General features: G+C 51.6%; 1 protein-coding gene and 1 long non-coding RNA gene across 8 annotated transcripts in view; one reads left to right on the forward strand and one right to left on the reverse strand.

Moving 5' to 3' along the window:
- Nucleotides 1–3,706: 3,706 nt before the first annotated feature.
- Nucleotides 3,707–12,223, reverse strand: LOC122174853 (uncharacterized). 2 transcript variants are annotated; one of them, XR_006177214.2, is made up of 2 exons: nt 12,083–12,223; nt 3,707–8,707 (listed from the first exon to the last, which is right to left on the reverse strand). It is a non-coding gene; the product is annotated as an uncharacterized LOC122174853 (long non-coding RNA). The 2 variants fall into 2 exon arrangements; XR_006177215.2 differs by having other exon boundaries at nt 3,707–8,710; nt 12,083–12,221.
- Nucleotides 12,224–13,205: 982 nt separating this feature from the next.
- The window catches only part of B4GALNT4 (beta-1,4-N-acetyl-galactosaminyltransferase 4), a 129,762-nt gene continuing 123,123 nt past the window's right edge, over nt 13,206–19,844 (forward strand). For 4 of the 6 annotated variants that reach the window (XR_006177213.2, XM_008175126.4, XM_042862099.2 and 1 more), the window contains exon 1: nt 13,206–13,356. Coding sequence is in view for 3 of the 6 variants with exons in the window: in XM_008175126.4 (XP_008173348.3) it covers nt 13,206–13,356 (151 nt within the window). In the remaining 3 variants the exon portion in view is untranslated. Of the gene's footprint in view, nt 13,357–13,981; nt 14,007–19,844 lie in introns of those variants that run through there. The other 2 variants (XM_065591863.1, XM_065591864.1) reach the window with 2 other exon arrangements.

The following is a 19,844-nucleotide window of genomic DNA, read 5'->3' on the forward strand; positions in this document are numbered from 1 at the left end:
TGATTAAGGTGGGCTATTATCAGCAGGAAAAAAAAACTTTTGTAGTGATAATCAAGATGGCCCATTTCAAACAGTTGACAAGAAGGTGTGAGTAACAGTAGGGGGGAAATTAACATGGGGAAATAGTTTTTAGTTTGTGTAACGACCCATCCACTCCCAGTCTTTATTCAAGCCTAATTTAATGGTATCCAGTTTGCAAATTAATTCTGGTTTGCAGTTTCTCATTGGAGTCTGTTTTTGAAGTTTTTTTGTTGAATAATTGTGACTTTTAGGTCTGTAGTTGTGTGACCAGGGAGGTTGAAGTGTTCTCCGACTGGTTTTTGAATGTTATAATTCCTGATGTCAGATTTGTGTCCATTTATTCTTTTGCGTAGAGACTGTCCGGTTTGGCCAATGTACATGGCAGAGGGGCATTGCTGGCACATGATGGCATATATGACATTGGTAGATGTGCAGGTGAACGAGCCTCTGATGGTGTGGCTGATGTGATTAGGTCCTATGATGGTGTCCCCTGAACAGATATGTGGACAGAGTTGGCAATGGGCTTTGTTGCAAGGATAGGTTCCTGGGTTAGTGTTTTTGTTGTGTGGTGTGTGGTTGCTGGTGAGTATTTGCTTCATATATCCTTACATACATTTTGTAATGATTGTGATGCCTACTGCTTTGAGTGAAATAATATGCAAATTATTATTAATACTTCTTTTTTTTATCTTTGAATTAAAATCATAGTAATAGACAAGACTTGTTTGCTTACATCACAAGACCTGAGCAAACGTCTACCCTTCTATCTCTAACAATGCAGCTTTGCATTTCAAAGCTCTGTTCATGTACATATCTTCCTAACATGTCTTTAAAGTTCGGCCATGGGTCATGTCAGTTTGTGAGTTAATTAACACTTTCTGGCCCTGTGTCACCTTTCAATGACAGCCCACAGCAGGAGAGTCTCCTGTTTGTGAGCAAAGAAGTAGTCTGGTATATCAGGAGACTGCAAGGAGTCACCCACCTAGAAGACGCGCTGCCAGCTGGCTTGTCCTGTGAATGGATGGTCACAGCCAGCAAAGTTGTGAAGTGCTGGGAGAAAGAGGTAGGTGAGCTCAACTTTATGAGACAGGAGAATGTCTTGTTAGGCAAGTCTAGGCTCTGGAAGGCGTATGATGGTTTTACAGTGTAACCAATTGTTCACTCTAAGCACACCCAAGTGCTGTGTGTTCTCAGGTGTCGTTGGGAAGCACTGGTCTTTTGGGAATAGTGGATGTGTGACTCCTGAGAATGTCCAGTGGACCAGGGGCTGGACACTCCAGGTGATGCTCAGAGGGCTCGAGGGTTGGGACATGCGTATCTCTAACCTGCAGAGGGACAGTGGAGCCCGATAAGCTGGGAGGGGAGGGCTTGTATTGCTCGGGGCTGCTGGAGTCAGGGAGCTGATCCCTGGCAGGCACAGACAAGGTGGTAGTGAGATGCCCCACAACACCGGGGACCCTCGGGGAGCATCACAGAGTTATTCCTGTGCAGCAGGAGAAGCATACACCCCCCTGTGCACCCCAGAAAGCAGACACGCCAGGAATCCTAATTCTAAGTGAGCATCCCCAGCTTTCAGCAAAATACAGATCATTTCCCCCTCGGCCTCCCCATGCAGCTCTGCAGTCCAATGTGTTTTAATGACAGTAGAAATTCTATCCCTTGCTTCCCCCCTAAAAGTGGCCCTGCTCGGAGCTTTGGAGGGTTATTACACATACGGCACATTCCAGGGCCTTGTTTTAAGGCCAGCATTTAGATTTTACAGAGGAGGATTTTACACAACGGAAATGGGTGAAACTCTCCCCTGTGCAGAAAGGGCTCAAGTGGGACTTGAGTGGTGCATGGGCCATGTGCTGAGTCTCTGCACAGGGGAGAATTTCACCCAGTGTGAACAAAAGTGCTTGCAGTTTGTCATTTACCAGACGTGGCCTGGGAGATCAGGCCCCAAATGTATGATTGGTTAAAAACCCTGTATCCCTTCACCATCGCCATCCTCAAAGCCCCAGAGCCAAGGAGAATGGGATGGTTTGCTCAAGGTAACAGCCATTACTAAACTGAACACAGGGCAGGGGACTGACTAATACCATGCTCAGGTTAAGGACCTAAATACACCCACAGTGGGATGGAAAATCAGCTGCTCCCTAATGCTGCTTTCACTGGCTTTAATTTCCATACAGGACTGAGACACGGTGGCTGGATAGATTGCATGAATCTACCAGCAACAGAAATGTGTTCTAAGTGCACAGCACTTCATTTCTTTCGTTTAGATTTTTAAACATTTGCCTTGGGTGTTTGCAGCCCCAACACTGCAGCTTTGTGCCAGAACCCCAGCATGAAACAGACTAGATACTGACTAAGCAAAAGTGAAACTGATTAGTCTGTGTTCCCTGCTCAGGCTGAGTGACGCACAAAAAGGGAATCAACAATGAAAAGAACATTCGATTTTAGACATTCTTTTACTTTGCAGCCTGCAGAAGATGTAACCACTGACCTGAAAAACTAACCAGTGTGTTCAGTCTTTAAGGATCAGATGGGCATAATCTTCCTGATCAAGTTTTTGCTACTCCTGGGTACCGATAATGATGGACATCAGTCCTTCCTCTCTTCAGCTTCTGAATCTCTGTGGGCTCATCCATATGTGAGAGGGCTTCCCATTTGTAAATGGGATAGATACCTGCATCGGATTTGCAACAGTGAAGAGAGCCACAGTGATCCCTACCCAGCTCCTCAAATATGGCACCAGCACTGTTAGGATTTATCCTGGCCTGTATCATGAAACAGATGATGAAGGGGCAAATTTGCAAACATGGATTATTACCCGAACTTACCAGCAGGTGGCGCCAACACTCAGCAGCCGAGTGATGGATCCCGTAATCCAGCTGGGAAGAGGCTAAAAGTAAGGGGAGGTTCCCTATGTCCTTTTGAAAGCTGCTCCCCAGAGAATCCCCCTTGACTACAGAGGGGGTGGAACGGAAGAGCCAGTTCCTCTCCCTGGAGCCAGCCTTAGACCATGGACACCTGGAAAGTGCCTACTCCAACCCACTGCAGCAGCCACAGCCACAACCACAAGAGATCAAAGACAAGTTGCCCCCAGAACCCTCCTGTTCACTACTCCCCACTGTGTGTAACGCTGACCAAAGAATACAGTTCCAGGGCCCAGCAGTGCCCGCTCTCAGATGCTTCAGCAGAAGTGAACAGAACAGGGCAATCACTGAGTGATCCATCCCGTCTGCCAGGCCCAGCGTCTGGCACTGGCAGTCAGAGGTTTAGAGACACCTGCAGCATGGGGCTGCGTCCATAGGTGCTGAATTCCTTTCTACGGGGGAGAGGGGGGAGCACGACCCTCCCTCTGCCCCAGGCCCTGCCCCCACTCCACACCTTCCCCTAAGCCCCCACCCCGCCACTTCCCGTCCTCGCTCCACCCCTTCCCCCAAGGCCACCCTCTGCCCTGCCTCTTCCCGCCCTCTCCTCCAAGCGCGCCATCCCTGCTCCTCCCCCTCCCTCCCAGCGCCTCCTGCATGCCGCTGAACAACTGATCTGCAGCAGGTGGGAGTTGCTGGGAGGGAGGGAGAGGAGTAGTCTGGTGGGGCTGCTGGAGGACAGTGGGGGGAGGAGGAGAGCTGGCTGCCGGTGCTAAGCACCCACTAATTTTTTTCTGTGGGTGCTCCAGCCCTGGAGCACCCACGGAGTTGGCACCTGTGGTTGCATCTGACCATCTTGGCAAATAGCCACTGACAGATAAGTTCATGGAGGATAGGTCCAACTCTCTTTTGAACCCAGTTGAAGTTTTGGCCTTCACAACATCCCCTGGCAATGAGTTCCATGGGTTGACTGTGTGATGTATGAAGAAATACTTCCTTTTGTTTGTTTTAAACCTGCTGCCTATTCATTTCATTGGGTGACCCCTGGTTCTTATGTTACATGAAGGAGTAAATAACACTTCCTTATTCACATTCTCCATACTAGTCATGATTTTATAGACCTCTAGCATATCCCTCCTTCGTTGTTGTTTTTTCTAAACTGAACAATCTTGGGCCAGGCCTACACTATAAACTTATATCGGTACAACTACATTGTTCAGAGGTGTGAAAAAGCTACCCCCCTGAGTGACACTGTTCTACTGACCTAACCCCCGCAGCATAGACAGCGCTAGGTCTATGGGAGGGTGCTACCTTTTCCAATTCTAATAGATCTTTTTTGAGCTAGAGCGACCTGAGCTTCATGCAGTATTCAAGCTGTGGGTGTAGCATGGGTTTAGCAGCATTGTGATGTTTTCTGTCTTGTTATCTATCCCTTTCCTAATGGTCCCTAACACTCTGTTAGCTTTTTTGACTGCCCCTGCCCATTGAGCAGATGTTTGTCATATTTTGTTTTGCTTGCCTGGATATAGCTTATAGCCTGTGCCCCTAAGAAGTGATTCACTCAGAGAGAGAGACCATGGCAGAACTAACTTTACTGGCAACGTGATCAGTATCTAAAGAGAACTGCACCACAGTTGACAATAAGCATTTCTCCTTGAACTAACTTCTCACACCCAACGTGTAACGCTATCTGCAATAGTGTCAGCTGGTAGCTCTCAATAGTGCTACACTATTATTGTCAGTGTGATTTTACTGGGTGTAGATCAAAGCTGGATTTGGCCTCTCAATTTTCCCCCTATTTTTTCTGTTTTTCTCTGTGCTGCCCCTTTGTTTTTTGTTCCTTTCTCTGCATTGATGGGGGGTTGGGGATGAAGGAGCGGGGCTGGCTCCATGTGATGCTGGGTTTGTGTACTGATTGCCTCGCAGGTGCCTGTCTGGAGCTAGAACTGAAATCAAGGAAGGAAAGCATCCAACAGGCTGAGGCTCTGGCTGTGAGCTCCAAGCAGATGCTGTTGATTACAGGATGCCAAGAGCCTGAGACTGCACAGGGCCACTTCGCCCAAATGAGTAATAACAGTAATAACCACGACGACTGACACTTGTCCAACATCCTTCAGCCAAAGCCCGCAGCACATGACAACATAATGACAGATGAGGTCCTCCGGGATCAGTTCATCCGCCCTGAAATGCAGCCTTCCCGGGGGTGGCAGGCAGCAGCCATCCTCAGGGGCCAGGAGTGGAGGAGAATGCTGTAGCCAGGTGACACTTTACTGATAGGCATTTCTACGGTGCCCATCACCACAGATTTCAATGGGAGCTGTGGGTGCTCAGGCATGGATCTCAGGTATTGAGGCAGCTAACGCCTTTGGATTGCAATGGCAGATAGGAACCTAAATACCTTTGTGGATCTGGGCCTCAGCACTTCTGAAAAGCCAGGGCCCACCTGGACTGAGCCTGACATGTTGGCTTAAGCTTAAGCCACTAGCTCAATATCAGCCTCGTAAGGTTCCGGCCAAACCAGGACTAGAACCTTTGCTTCTGCCTCTCAGCCTTTGCTTTCCCTGCAGGGGTATCTTTCCTCCATGCAAGCATAGCTTTCGCCAGGCCACTGGGGTCTCAGCCCCACTCTAGCTCCCAATGCAGATAGATGAGCAGTAAGACAAATAAACTAGGCAAGGCTTTTGTTACAGAAAAAGCTAAGAATCTACTCAGACACTTGACTTTGGCCAGCTCCTGATTTTCCACCTCCGAAATCAAGAGAGAAACTGCTAGGAAAAGTGCCGAAGTTCCTAGAAAGACCCAACAATTGTTGAGGTGAAGCCTAATTACTTGTTAGCTGGATCAGCAGAGAAAGTGGCTTAGGCTGGGGTGTTCTCCTCCCTTGAATTCCAGGTATATTGGTCACACTCTGCATTAATGTCAGGTTCAAATGGGTGACTCATTGGAGGGACACAAAGGGGGGCACCAGCTAAAGGGGGGCACGTGACCTCCTCATGTGACTCCTCCCCGCTCCGCCCCCAGCCCGGGTAGGGTGACCAGATGTCCCGATTTTATAGGGACAGTCCCCATTTTTGGGTCTTTTTCTTATATAGGCTCCTATTACCCCCCACCCCCCGTCCCGATTTTTCACACTTGCTGTCTGGTCACCCTAAGCCCGGGCCCCCACACTCTCCCTGTCCCACGTTGCCTGGGGAGAGGAGGCTCTGTCCTCCCGCTGCGCTGGATACCGATTTCAGGCGAAAGGAGGACAGCTCCACGCCAGGAGCTCCTCCAGCATGGCTGTACCGGTATTGCCCCCAGCCCTGTCTTGCGGCGGGGCTGTACAGACCCCATGAGACGCAGCTGCATAGAAGGCCTGGGGGGCAGGGCTGCGGACAGTACAGCCGTGCCAAAGAAGTGACCCCACATTCTGCTCCTTTCGCCGCTGCAGTTCCCTGCTGAATGTGCCCCCCCCCCCCAGGCATCTGGGGAGGGGCGTGTGACCCTTCTTGACCCTCCCAGGCATTGCTGGCAGCTGTGCCACAGAGATGGAGGCCTTGCTGACCATCCCAGGCTCCAACCCCAGCTTGAACATTTACACCGCAGTTAAACTGCCCCTGAGCCCGAGTCAGCTGGCACGGGGGTATATAATTGCAGTGTAGACATACCCTACCTGTCTTTGTGCTCCTCCCACAGCCAGTGGGCAGACAACAGCTCAGAATCAGAGACAGCTGGGAGGCACAGAGTAAGGGGAAGAGGACCAGAGAGCAAGAGAGTTAAAGCTTGGGGCGAAAGAGACTTAAGAGGAACAGACCAAACCCAAGAGCCTCAATACTGGGCTGCACTGTGGCCCTTTATGTCAGTCCTGTAGCATAAAAGGACTGGATCTCCTCACTCCCCAGGGCAGCCTGTACCAGCCCCTCGGAGCTGCTGGCATAGGGGCAGGCGGGGGCATGTTATGAGAGGGAGTGCGTGGGGTTGCTGACTGGACATAAATTAGAACCACCTCTGGGGCTGCATCAGCTTCCACTCAGAGTCAAACCAGTCTCTAGGTAGCCCAGCAGCCTGGAGGGGCAAATGGGACATCCAGACGCATTTGCACCTTGCGTCCCTGGCCTGCACTCAGGAGAGGCCGAGAAGCTGAAATGCTGCGGAGATGCTCTGGAAGGAGAGAAGTGTCTGCATTTTCTAGCTCAAATCGTCTAGCAATTCACTGTGGCGAAGAAAGAACCCAGGGACCAGCACAACACAGCTCTGCCTCCCTGCAATGGGATGCTCTCCAGACCCTGGTAAGTGCTCGTTTAGATCCATTGCACCTGACCAGGGAGAGCAGTGCTCCACGGTTGTTAGTTGTCCTGGACAGTGTCCAGCTAATGCTGCCACGGGCGTGACTAAGAACTCTGGGCAGGGAAGCCCACAGTATCAGAGGGACAGATGGGGGCTGGGCAATGGTAAGATGCATGGTCCCAGCCGGGTCCAAGGAGCTTTCTGAATGTGAAGCAGTGAAAAGGGGAAGCTGTAGCTGACTCAGAAAATCCAGCCCTGACATCACCCATGCCCAGGACTCCTGAGCCTGCTTTGGGGGCTGATCCTGTGAGATGGGACAGTGCTGAGTGCCCTTGATACCCCCGACATCAGTGATTGCAAAGGCTCCTGGAGCAGGTTCACAGACCCTTCCTCTGTAATCACCCGCACATCATCTCAGGGCGCCTTTTGCTCTCCTGCCTGCCTCAGGTCGGAGCTGTGCCGAGTACCTCTGCCTAGTCCTGGCCATGCCCACCTGCCAATGAAATGTTCACACCAAGTGGGTAACTCGGGGTTAACACGTGGCAAATCACCACTGTGTCCCAGCTCTCTCTCCACAAGCACTGACACATAGATCTTTAAACGCACCAAGATCAATGGTGTGCCTTACACCATTTCCTTTTATCAGTTATTTGATTTTTATACGGCCCTTTTTATGCCGTTTTAATTGTTGCTGTTGCTTGTTTGTTGTTGTGGTTTAACTGTGCGGTGCCTGTGCCGTGTGTGCGCGGTGCTTCCCAAGTGCAGTTATTAATCATGATTAGTATTGTCACCTCAGCTCTGCATGCCCGACTGCCCATTACCTGCCACGCTGCAGCTCTCGGAATCAATTCCCCACTAGGGAGCAGCGTACCACTGACAATCGGGAACACAGAGGGTGAAACAACTGATGTAAATCACACTACATGGAGGGTCCCCAAAATACCCTCTAATTGGCTTGCCACTTAAATGCCGAACCTCACAAGTCCTCCCATTTTTGAGGCGTGCTTTGATTTTATCCTGAAACTCTGCCAACCTCGCCCTGTGTGATCTTGCAAGCTAAGAAGAGTTGGTTCAGGTCAGCACTTGGATGTATTGGTGAGTCAGTAGGTGGCACTCTTCCCATTGCAGTGTTACAGGGGCTGTCACTCAGATGCCACTGAAAATCCCATGAAACTTGTTACAAAAGCCGGGTCTCTTTGTCTTGGTCAAGTTCTGCCTCTGGGTACTTCCACTCTGGTTCCATCAAATCCCCCCTGCCATTTGAACCAGCTGAAGTATTCTGCTTCTGTAGGGTAGCATTGCTGGGTTTGTCAAACATTGCTATTCCCAGCCCAAGGATGGCTTCCTTTCAATGGTGGGTGGGCAAAGAGATCTCGGTGGTCTGTACAGATAGTGAAGCGCCTGGGATCCCGCTCAGATGGGGGGGCAGTGTAGATGTGAACTCATGCTGCAGTCCCCCTGACAGGATCACGCTCTCCTAACCCTCTGTCCTGTGACGCTTGCCTTTAGCAGGCACCTGGTTTGTTCACTTGTGATCAGCCTATCGTGCAATTGTGGCATCTCTGCTGAAAGAAGAAAATAGACGGTGAGCAGCTCCAAGATGGGTAGAGGAGGCCAGCCGAGTCCTCACTATGCCCTCTCTGTGCAAGAGGCTGGAGCTGGCTTGTGCCATGGGGGTTGTCAGGGAGCCAGGGAGCCAGCTAACACCGTCCGATGGCTGTCAAAGGAACAATGGTGGGCTTCGTAAACATACTTAGGTGCCCAAGTCCCAATTTTAGGCTCCACTGAGATCCACAAAACTCCCAGCAAACTTTGTAGATGCCTAAACTCACTCAGCACCTAAGTTTCCAGGGAAAACATTCTCTAGGTGCCTAAGTTTCTGCCTCTGGGCATGTGCGCTGCTGCCTCCCTCTTGGTGTCTGGGTGCCTGTCTCCTGCCTAAGCCCCAGTGTGACCCATGAACTGGGAGAAGATAGATACTCATCTCCCTAACTTGCATGCAGGGCCCAATTCAGAGGCCACCGACTGGCCTGAACCCCATTCTAAATCTGTGCTGAAGGAGGTGGTGACAACCTTATAACTCATACTCCCCCTGGTTAGAGCACTCTCCTGGGATGTGGGGGAGCCAGGTTCAATCCACAAACCCCACCCCACACCCCGCCAAAGAGAGGATTTGAACAGGATCCCCTGTCTCTCAGGAGCATGCGCTAACCACTGAGTTATGGGATATTCTGATGTGGGCCTCCCTCAGTCTCCCCTGTGAAAGCTATTCCCCTGTGTATCAAACTTAGTCACTGGGCCAGTGAGAATGCACAAACGAGTGCATAGCATGGTGGTTAGGGTACCTGAGGGTTGCAAACAGAAGGGAGGCTGGCTGGCTCAGAGGCCTGGAGTAGGAGAGAGAACCCCCCACTTCTAGCCAACTACCTTTGCATCTATTACTAAGAGCCTGTTGAAATGGCCCTGATGTTCTCAGTCCAGCTTCTAGGGGACAGGTATCCCCGTCACAAAGGCTACACACTTGCTGGCATCCTGAGGAGAGATGCCAGAGATGGAAAGCCTGTGAGGCTGGACACCCCTCTCCTTTCTGGGGTGCAGGGCTCCAGTGTGGGGTATGTGTAGGAAGATACTACAGCTCGGAGTAATCAGAGAGAATGACCTTCTCCAAGGCCCTCAGGCTGCCACCTCTCACTGATGCTCAATTAATTTGAAAGAGGAAACAAAACCCTGGAATAGGAGAATGAAGAGAAGTGGGCCTGGCCCCTGAAATCGCTGGCACAGCAACAAAGGAGACCTTGAGCAGGTTCCAGCCCAGCTGCATGGCCTCCAGCATGGCCCAGTTTCTCTGTCTAAAATAACGAGGAGGCTTATTGAATTCTCATTACTCCTCAGAGAAGGTTTTAACTAAAGCTTGGCTTCATGCTGAAGATACCCCAGGCCTGTCAGGAATTCCCTGCTCCCCCACCCAGGACAATGCTTCCTGCCGCCGATGATGGAAGCCAGCCCTGCTTTGCTAAGAAGCACTAAACCCCTTCCACTCTGAGCCAGCACCCAGGTTTGCTGAAGAAGTGATGCCTGCCGTGGACCAGAGGATGCTCTACCCTGGTTGCAAACACGCACACAGGCCTGAGGTGACCAGGTTTTCTTTAGCAGAAATATAAAGTTGATTAGGGGAGGAGATAATGAGCCAGATCCTCAGCTGGTTTATATTGGTGGAGATCCACTGACATCAGTGAACTGTGCCTACCTGCTCCAGATAAGGATCTGGTCCAGGATGTCACTCAGGCAAAACCAATCCCAGTGGTTCTCCAGGCCCCAGTGAGACTTGGAACTGCTGTTCCCCATTCCACTGGGGCCTCTATGCTGTGGGCTGCCCAATCTGAGAGACACATTAAAACCAGCATTCTATAGGCAGATCTGTCCAGAGAGATGTGGGGGACTGTCCTCTCCACTGGCTCTCTGCTCCTAGAGAGACTCCTCTGCTGCATGGGTTAACCACGCCCGGAGACATAACAGGCTGTCCAGCGAGGTGTGGGAAACCATTACCCAGGCTGGTGGAAATAATGTCATGATGCTCAGAAGGAAGACAGAGCCTCTTATTTCAAAGTATTTGAACAATGTAACCTGAACAGGCTAAGCTGCACCTTGGCACAGGGCTTAAAATAACACCCCTCAATCACTAGTCAGTCACCTGAGAAACCCCGGTGGAGTCTGTTCTGCTACACTTCCAAATCCAGCCTTGTTATTAATAAAAGCTGTTTTCCCTTTCATCTTTGCATCAGTGTATTACAGCCTCACGGCAGCAATGCTATTGTTTGACCCAGACAGGGCTCTCCTTCTAAACTCCACTGCCAGTTGCTTATAACATATCAGTCTGTCTGTGAAATCTTTCAGCCTGCATTTATTGGAGTAACCCCAAGAGGGTTCTGGGTGGGTGGCTTGTCACTAGGGCTGCCAGTTTGGCAAAGATGAGACAGTTAGAGGATGGGGGTGGGGGAACTGGCAGCAGAGAGGTGGAGAAAGTCAGAGGAGACATGGCAGGGTTTTGGCAGCTTGGAAAGGGTTAAATGGAAGAGGTTTGTTCAGTGTGACTGCTATAGGGTTATGAAAGCTGCTTGCAGGCCAGGATGCTGGTTACAGGAGTACCTGTCGTATTTCAAGGCTGTTTCTAGTGCTAGATTTTTTTCTCCTAACATTTCACACTGTTGCTACTACTGGAGCAGGGTTGCTGGTAGAGACTAGGGTGGGAAATCTTAAGGGAAAGCATCTAGTGTGGAGACAAGAGCCTGGAGTGTGAGCCGCTTCCTTGAGGCAGAAGGACTGTACCTTCCACAAGGAGAACTGTCACCGTGACTCGCTCTCACTGAAGGTAAGCTGCTCTCCGCCCACACCACAGAAGCATGTGGCTGGTTACTGCAAGCAGCCTGGCTTATTCTGGACCCAAGCCGTGTTTTCGTTCCCACTGGACTGTCTAGGGCTATAGCACTGGATGTACTCCGTGCATGGCACAGTTGTTAAATCCCCACAGTGCAGAGCGAGATAATAATCATACCATGCTGCACTTTCTAACCAGAGGAAAGCACTTTGCAGTCATTAATGAATTAAGCCTCATCTCACCCTAGTAGGGAAGGCGTTATATCCCCATTGTATGGATGGGGAAAGTGAGACCCATAGAGATTACATGATTTGCCTCAGGTCACCCAGCAAGTCTGGTTAGAATAAAAACCACCAGTCCCACTCAGCTGAGCTCCTGTTGCCTTCCCCGAGAGGGGCTGCCTGAACCATAGGGCACAACAGCTGGAGGTGAATAAGACGCTGCCTGTTGCGATGAGTGGGCTGAATGCTGGATTTGGTGTCTGTCCCTGGGACGATGCAGCTAGCCCCAGGCAGCTTTGCTGTCACATGTGAGCTGCAGGAGCCGAGCTGTGCAATTCTACCTGTGGCCCCAGTGTAACAGGGGACCTCCTTCCTCCACCCGCCTTATTCCTCTTGGAGCATCCTTGCTGCCTTCGCAAAGCCCAGCGGAGTATCAGCTTACATCTGTCAGGAAGGCACCATCCGTGCCGCGGGGGACGCTCTGCTCCGTCTGGTGCCTGGTTTGCAAAAGCACAGCGGCGCCCACGAACCCAGCGAGCTCCCCTACCAGAGGAGCCGCTCGAGGCCCTTTCGCCCTCGCCTGGCCCCGGCCTGGGCGCCGCGCCGGGGCGGGAAGGGCATGCTCTGCCCGGGCCACCCCTCCGCCGGGGCAGTGGGGACAACCGCCAGTCCCACTCACCAGGTGGATGTTTGCACGTTGGCGTGGAGATGAAAAGCCGCGCGCAGCCTAACCTCGATTGGGCCCCGCCTCAGGAGGCGGACGATTGGCTGTCCGGGGGAGCGCCGGGCTCCGATTGGGCCAGGGGCGGCTGTCGCTCCACTTGCCCCAGTTCAGGGTAGGTAGCGGTGGCAGCGCGGATGCTACCGCTGCTCCGCTAGCGGCGGGCTGAGGTTACGGTGCCGCTGAAGCATCCACGCGGCGGGGGCTGGTGTCCGGCCCGGCAGCCCCACGGGCGCGGCGCAGGGGCGCTAGGCGGGAGCTGCGGGCTGCCTCCCTTCAGCGCTGAGCGGGCGACGCGCAATGCACCGAGCGGGAGGAGGGCGCCGCCGCTGCCTGGGCGCCGTGTGAGCGCTCCTGCTCCATGGCGCTGCCGTGCGGGCTGGGGCAGAGCGGCACGGGCTGAGCGGCCTCGTCCTCGGCCCGGCTTCAGCCTCCCGCCGCCGAGTTGATCTGGTTGGGGAGGGAGCGCGGGGCTGCCTGGATGCCTTTGTCCCTCCGGCGGGGGGCTCGGCCGGGGAAGGGGGCGACGGGGCTGGCCGGCCGGGACCCCCGCTCGGGGGGCTGCTGCTGCCTGGTCCCGGGGACGCTGCCCGCCCTGCCCTCGCCTGCGCCGCCCGACACGTGCCCCAGCCCCGGGGCGCTGCTCCCGCCTGGCGTCTAGCTCCTCCCGGCGGGGATGGTCCCGTGCGGAGCCTGGCGGAGGTGCCGTGCGGCCGGCCCGGGCCGGTAATGCGGCCTCCAGGATGCTGTGGTTCCCGGTGAAGAAGATCCGCAAGCAGTTCAAGCTGCTGCTGCTGCTGGTGCTGCTCACCTTGGCCGCGTGGTTCACCTACCTGCACATCAGCCTGGTGCGCCAGGGCAAGGCGCTGCGCCTGCACTTCGCCTACGGCAGAGGTAAGGGGGGCCCCAGCCCCTCCTGCGCCCTCAGGTGGGGGTGGGATCCCCGCCCCCTTCCACAGCCGGGCAGGGGCTGGTGAGCGCAGCTAAGTTCCTGCTCCAGGCTCTCCGGGGCTGCCGGTGCCGCCCCCGGATCGAACTTTGTGGGAGCAACCCCCTTGTAAGGCCAAAGGGAAGCGCCCCCCCCCCGTGTGGTTTCTCTTAGGGTGGAGTTCGTTCTAGCCAAGACTACTGGTCATACTGGGTCAGACCAATGGTCCATCTAGCCTAGTATCCGGTCTTCTGACAGTGGCCAGTGCCAGGTGCCCCAGCCCCCAGAGGGAATGAACAGAACAAGTAGCCATCAAGTGATCCATCCTCTGTCATCCAGTCCCAGCCTCTGGCAGTCAGAGGCTTAGGGACACTCAGAGCATGGGGTTGCATCTCTGTGCATACTGGCTAATAGCCATTGATGGACCTCGTCTCCACAAACGTATTTAGTTCTGTTTTGAACCCTGTTGTTGTAGTTTTGGCCTTCACAACATCCCCTGGCAAAAAGTTCCATGGATTGACTGCATTGTGTGAAGAAATACTTCCTTTGATTAATTTTAAACCTGCTGCTGATTAATTTCATTGGATGATCCCTGGTCCTTGTGTTATGTGAAGGGGTAAATAATGCTTCCTTATTCGTTTTCTCCACACAGTCACGATTTTATAGACTATGTCCCCCTTAATAGTCTCTTTTTCTAAGCTGAACAGTCTGTCTTTTTAATCTCTCCTCACATGGAAGCTGTTCCATACCCTGATAATTTTTGTTGCCCTTCTCTTTACTTTGTCGAATTCTAATATATCTTTTGTGAGATGGGGCAACCAGAACTGCACACACTGTTCAAGGTGTGGGTGTAGCATGGATTTACATAGTGGTATTATGATATTTTCTGTTTTAATATCTGTCCTGATTGAGATCTTCTGAAATAATGAGCCTTTATTACATCCAAGAAGCACTCCAAGAAGGGCTGTGGGAGAGAGGCACCAGTGAGCTTCTGAAGCTGATGAAAGTGCCCGCATAACTGGAATAGCTCCCTTTGGCCAGAGCAGGGAAGAATTGGGCACTGTCGGTTACATCTAGGTTGAGGTGCATGTACAGAATGCTCTTCCCCCCAGGCTGGCTGGGTTGCAAAGCTCAGGTCAGACACTTGGCTGTATTGCCAATAAGCTGTCCAAACCCTCAATGTCTTTAGTCTTGGCAGCAAAGTGTTTTTAGCAGCAATTCAATTCCTCTTTAGAGCAGAGCTAGGTAATGGCTCCTGAGTCCGGGGCACAGAGCGCCAGTGTGTGGATCAGAGAGAGATTCTGAGATGCTAGAGATCGCTTACAAACCAAACTAACCGGGCCGGTGGCTGAGTTGTTCGGAACCCTCTTGGTGGTGTCTGGAGACTTAGTCCTTCATGCCAGCAGTTTGAGGGGTGCTGGAGGTGGCTTGGCTCCCGTGAAGGAGGAGGAGGGGGATTTTTGGTAAGTCCATGGGCTAGTGCTCTTTGTTTAGCTTGTTTGGCACTCCCTGCTGGCTAAGCCGTAAAGTCCTGTAATGCAGCATACCAGGCAGGAAGGGACAAGGGCAGGAAAAACAGGGTGGAAAGGTAACTCCGATTTAATAGGCATATCCCGACACCTGGGGCTGCTTCTCGCTGCTTAGATAAAACCAGTTATTTGAGGAGTACACTTTCCAGGCCTCGGAGCAGAAGGGCTCTCAAACTGTTTCATACCACAGACACTTCTTTCATACCAGGACCCTCTTCCATCTAGCTGGGATCCCCTCCCTCTCAGATATAGGGGAGTGGGATTATGCTCCCTGGACATCTGTTTGTGACCCCCAAGTGGAGAAGCCATGCTGTAGAAGGATATGTTGTTGTTCCCATGACTGTTCTCATTCGCTGCGTTGTGATGGGTCTAGTACTGGAAAGTCATTCTCATGGCTTCTGGGAATCTTTGGGGGAGGGAAGGGGAACATCAACAGGGATTTTCATGTTTCTTTCTCAGCTTAACTCTCATTTGTATCCTGTGCCCTTATTATGAGAAAGAGGACCATTTTAAAAATAATTATTCTCTTCTTTAAAAAGAGAACTGCAAAGGGATAAACCAGTTCTTGCTTCTGCCCTTTCTGCTGCATGTTTATGGCTTCAAAGACTTTTCCGAATAGCAAAATCAGGTTTGATTCTCCTCTCACTTACACCAGTGTAAACTGAGTGTCAGGGGAGTTACTTATGCTGGCACAAATCTGGAGTGAGAAGCAAGGAAAGGCCACTGAGACTTGACTTATCTGTGGTTTCTGGCAGGAGTGCTAGAAAAATTTGTATAGTGGGGGTGCTGAGAGCCATTTACCCAAACTGTAAACCCTGTATATAATGGATACCACTTGAAGCCAGGGGGTGCTGCAGCACCCCTGCACCCCTAGTTCCAGCACCTATGGTTTCTTGAGAGCTAGTGGGGGATAATGTAGGCCCCCCAATCCAACAGAGTACATGGGAAATGCTACTCGTTGGAATAGTCCTGTTGACTTCACTGGGATGATTTATGTGAGTAAAGCTACATATCAAGTGTTTGCAGGGTTGGAGATGTAGGCTGAAGTGTGAACGGGAGATGACTCACTCTTTCACAAAGAGCTTTTCTCCGAGCTGTTTGTTACATGTTTGAGTTAAAAGGCTTTTAACCATAAAAACCACCAATAGCTTTAAAGAATGGGTCTAAACATTTCCTTCCCTCTCAAATGAGGGAAGACAATGTTTCAATCCATTGTGATATTATCCTATCCATGCTTCCAAAAACAGGGAAGTCAAGATACAGCTAATGTGACAAAGCAGGAAATGAAACACCTTTGCTTGTGTATTAAACACTTATTAATTTCCTCTTAAGTAAGCTGCCTTCTCAGCTGCTGGATCCCACTAAAAATACAACCTGTCACATAAGCCTAACCTCAAGAGTCTAACCACTGCCTAAACTATCGACCCAGTTCAAAGAAGGTTTGACTAGTTGTCTGTTCAGACCTTGCAGCAGTGCAGTGCGCGGGCTGTTAGATTGTGGCAGGCTTGTCCTGCCAACCTGGGTAAGCATGCTAACTAGCTGCAGGGGTGGGGTTTGGTGATCAGCAGTGGAAAATATTAACAGTGGGGTAGCAACATTTGAAGTCTAAAAGTGCCCACCCTGCCTGTGCTGCCGAAAGTGGTGTGTTCTGGAAACAATTGGTCAGACTGATCAGACTATTCCCGATATCTGCTGAAGAGGATGTGGGTCTCCCATGTGTTTTCTATAGCTGCCCCTCCCTCACAAGTGTCGGTTGCACGCGCGCACACGACCTTTGACTTGCTGGCTGGGGGACACTCTCCCAAATCTACAGAATGTGGCTATTTATTCCAAGCATTAACCGGAGCAGCGAGGAAATGCATTGCCACACTCTGGCTCCCCAGCAGAAAACCCTGCAGTCACGCTGCAGCTGAACGAACCCTGAGAAATCGGAACTCAGATGTGATGGTACCAGGACCAGCCTGAGGAGCTGAGCCTTAACGAATGAACTGCTTGTAACCAAAGACCAGGATCGGTGTGTTTAAGTTGAACGCATGCTGATTCACACTTACCCAGCACTTTGTGTTGTCATCGAGACTAGTGTAAAATGCCACCAGCTCAGAACAAGAGTATTAGTCAACATTTCTATTATGGTAGCACCGAGAGGCCTCAGCCAGGTTGAGAATCCTCTGTTAGCTACTGAGCTGAGTCTAAAACTTTTACACCTAGCCTGCACCAGTGTAAGTGACAGCCCAAGGGGCAGTGCAATGAATCTGGCCCCATCTCTATAAGGGTGTCAGTCTGTCATCCACACTTATTAGTTATTTGTATTGCAGGAGCACCTAGGAGTGCCCCAGTCATGGGTCCAGGACCCCGCTGTGCTTGATGCTGCACAAAGACAGTCCCTGTCCCACAGAGCTTATAATTGAGCTATAAGAGAAGAGAGCAGGTGAACGCAGCCAGCACAAGGCAATAATGAAACGCTATCGATCAGCATCATAGGCAGAGGTCTGGGAAGGTGGATGTGAGAGCAGAATCTGGCATGGCACATGGTGCTTGTCCTAGTCTTTTCTCTCTCCCATTCATGCTATCGCCTTGTTCTGTTCTATGGCTCCATCCTGTTGCATGGCAGTGGTGGCCAGAGGCCCCAGTTTCAGACCTCCAGTGTGCCAGGTGCTGTACAAACACACAGTAAGAGATTGCCCCCAAGACCTTGCCGTTTAAATAGAGGGGTTCCGTTCTCACCAGGGAGAGGTTGATTTGAAAATCATTTCAAAACATGGCTTTCTCGAAGTTGTTTTCTAACCAGCTCTGGCTGCTGGGGCAAACTGCATGCAAAACTGTTCCCTAAGCACACATTGGAAACTACATTCTTCCAAGCCAGGAATGTATAGATGGGGTGGAGGGGGTGGTATTTGGAAAAGAGAAGGATTTTTTATCTTGATTTGGGCCCAACCAACTCTCTTCAAACCGGTTTGGGAAGGAGCAACACCTGGTCTTTATTTGGAGATGGCGCCTCTCCCCAGGAGACAGGGTCTGTTGTAGGTAGCACATGGAAGGGCTGGGGCAGGGGGAGGTTCTGGAGTATACACCCGTGTGTTTAAGATGCTGTGGCTATGTGCCAGGTGACTCTGTTACAGCACAGATACAGCCGTTAATAACACAGACATCTCTGCAACCCAAGAACGGGCTGTGGTGGAAGCAATGGGTGGTACTCCTGTCAGGCAGTTTGTTCTGGCCACTGCCACAGGAGCCGGAGGCGTATCATGGCAGGGAAGGTGAGCTGCGACGTGGGAACAGACCAAGATCTGGTTACCACCATGCGCATGGTCATCACTGTAACTCACTCTGTGTGATGGGCGAGCAAGGGTACACAGGAGCGCCGAACCACGCGAACCATGGCAGCCCATCCGTTGAATGGCAGATGGCGAGAGCACGTCTCCCCCATGCTCTGCACTGGCTGCCTGTTTGCTTTTGGGTCCCACACCTGACCTCCATAGCCTTCAGTGGACTGGGGTTGAGCTGTGAGAGACCACCCTCCCTACCTGTGTGACCCACAGACAGCAGTTCCTAGTAGGGAGGCTGGAGCTGTGTAGACCCAAGGTGAGGTTTCTGGGAGCTGGCAGCATGGGCATTGGGGCTGGGAAGGTGGGTGTTGCCTACCTGTGGTACTCCCTGCTGTGTGAGATCTAAATAAACCTGTGCTGAAGTGATTTCAGGGCTGTTGGGTGAGCTTCCATGCCATAGCAAAAGCCAAAGGAGGAAGAGAGAGAAAAGGGTTAAACCAAAAATCTACTCCAAGCGGCTGCATTCGAGGCAGCAAGCTCTGGGTTCTTTAGGGGTTGGGCTTTGTGCAAGGATAAATGTCTATGCTACAGTGTTAAGTGCCCTGTAAATACTCTGCATATACAGGCAACCATGTAGCCCTGTGGGTATTGCCAGTGGTTGAGATTCTGCTCCCTTTCCGCCCGCTGCAGCAGGCCGAGGCTGCTGAAAGACCGCTTTGGGTGCCTCCCCACTAACTTATGGTTGCCTGTGTACAGCTCTGGTGTGTGCCCTGTCATGGAGTTCAGCAAATGCCTCTGACCTGCAGTGAGGAAGCGGGAGAAGGTTGTGATCAGGTGGAATGTAGCCTGTTCCTCCATGCACATCCTAAGCTGCTGGGCTCCCCTGTGCCTTCATCTGTCACTGACCTTGTGCAGGGCCCGGGGAATCTGCACAGAGGAGGAAGAAGTAACCTTCCCCTGACCTCTCTCTCTGGGGGAAGATGCTGATGACCATCTGGTGCACCAACTGCATAGCTGAGTCCTATGCTCTGCCTAGCAGACAGATCGGTGGTCAGCTGACTAGAGCAGCGAAGGGGAAGATCTCCAGATCTGACATGCATTTAATTTAGTGTTAATAGTCTGGAAGAAGAGGGGGCGGGGGAGAGATTTAGTTGGCTGCTACATGGGTCTTGCCTGGTCTTACACAGCTCTCTGTGTAGAGCAGGGGTAGTCAATTCTTTTTGTCAAGGTCCAAATTTCTTGGTCAAGGTATAGTCAAGGTGCAGACTCCAGAGAAGAAAATAATTAAAAAACCAACAATAATGATAATAGTAAATAAAAAGATTTTGGGGGCCATTCAAAAGTGTCTGTCTGTCTGGATTTGGCCCGTGTTTACCTACTGTCTACCCCTGGTGTAGAGGTGCCTCTGTCCCAGTGCCCAGCATTTCAGCCTTCAGCTTCATGGGACTGAATGTTTTCCTCAAAGATTGATGACCCCAGAGGCTGCATCTGGCTTGTTGAAGTGGGGAGAGCTCTGTCAGGTGAGACTCAGTGAGTTGCTCTTAGTGCTCACCCAGAACATCTTATTGACTCCAGGTGTCTGCGGTTGGGTGTGGCACGTCAATTTCCACAATGTGAAAAGGCTGCTTCCGGGGCACTTAGATCTTGCAGTGACAGGTG

The sequence above is a fragment of the Chrysemys picta genome, chromosome 4 (assembly GCF_011386835.1).
Source record: "Chrysemys picta bellii isolate R12L10 chromosome 4, ASM1138683v2, whole genome shotgun sequence".
Classification (NCBI taxonomy): Eukaryota; Metazoa; Chordata; order Testudines; family Emydidae; genus Chrysemys; species Chrysemys picta.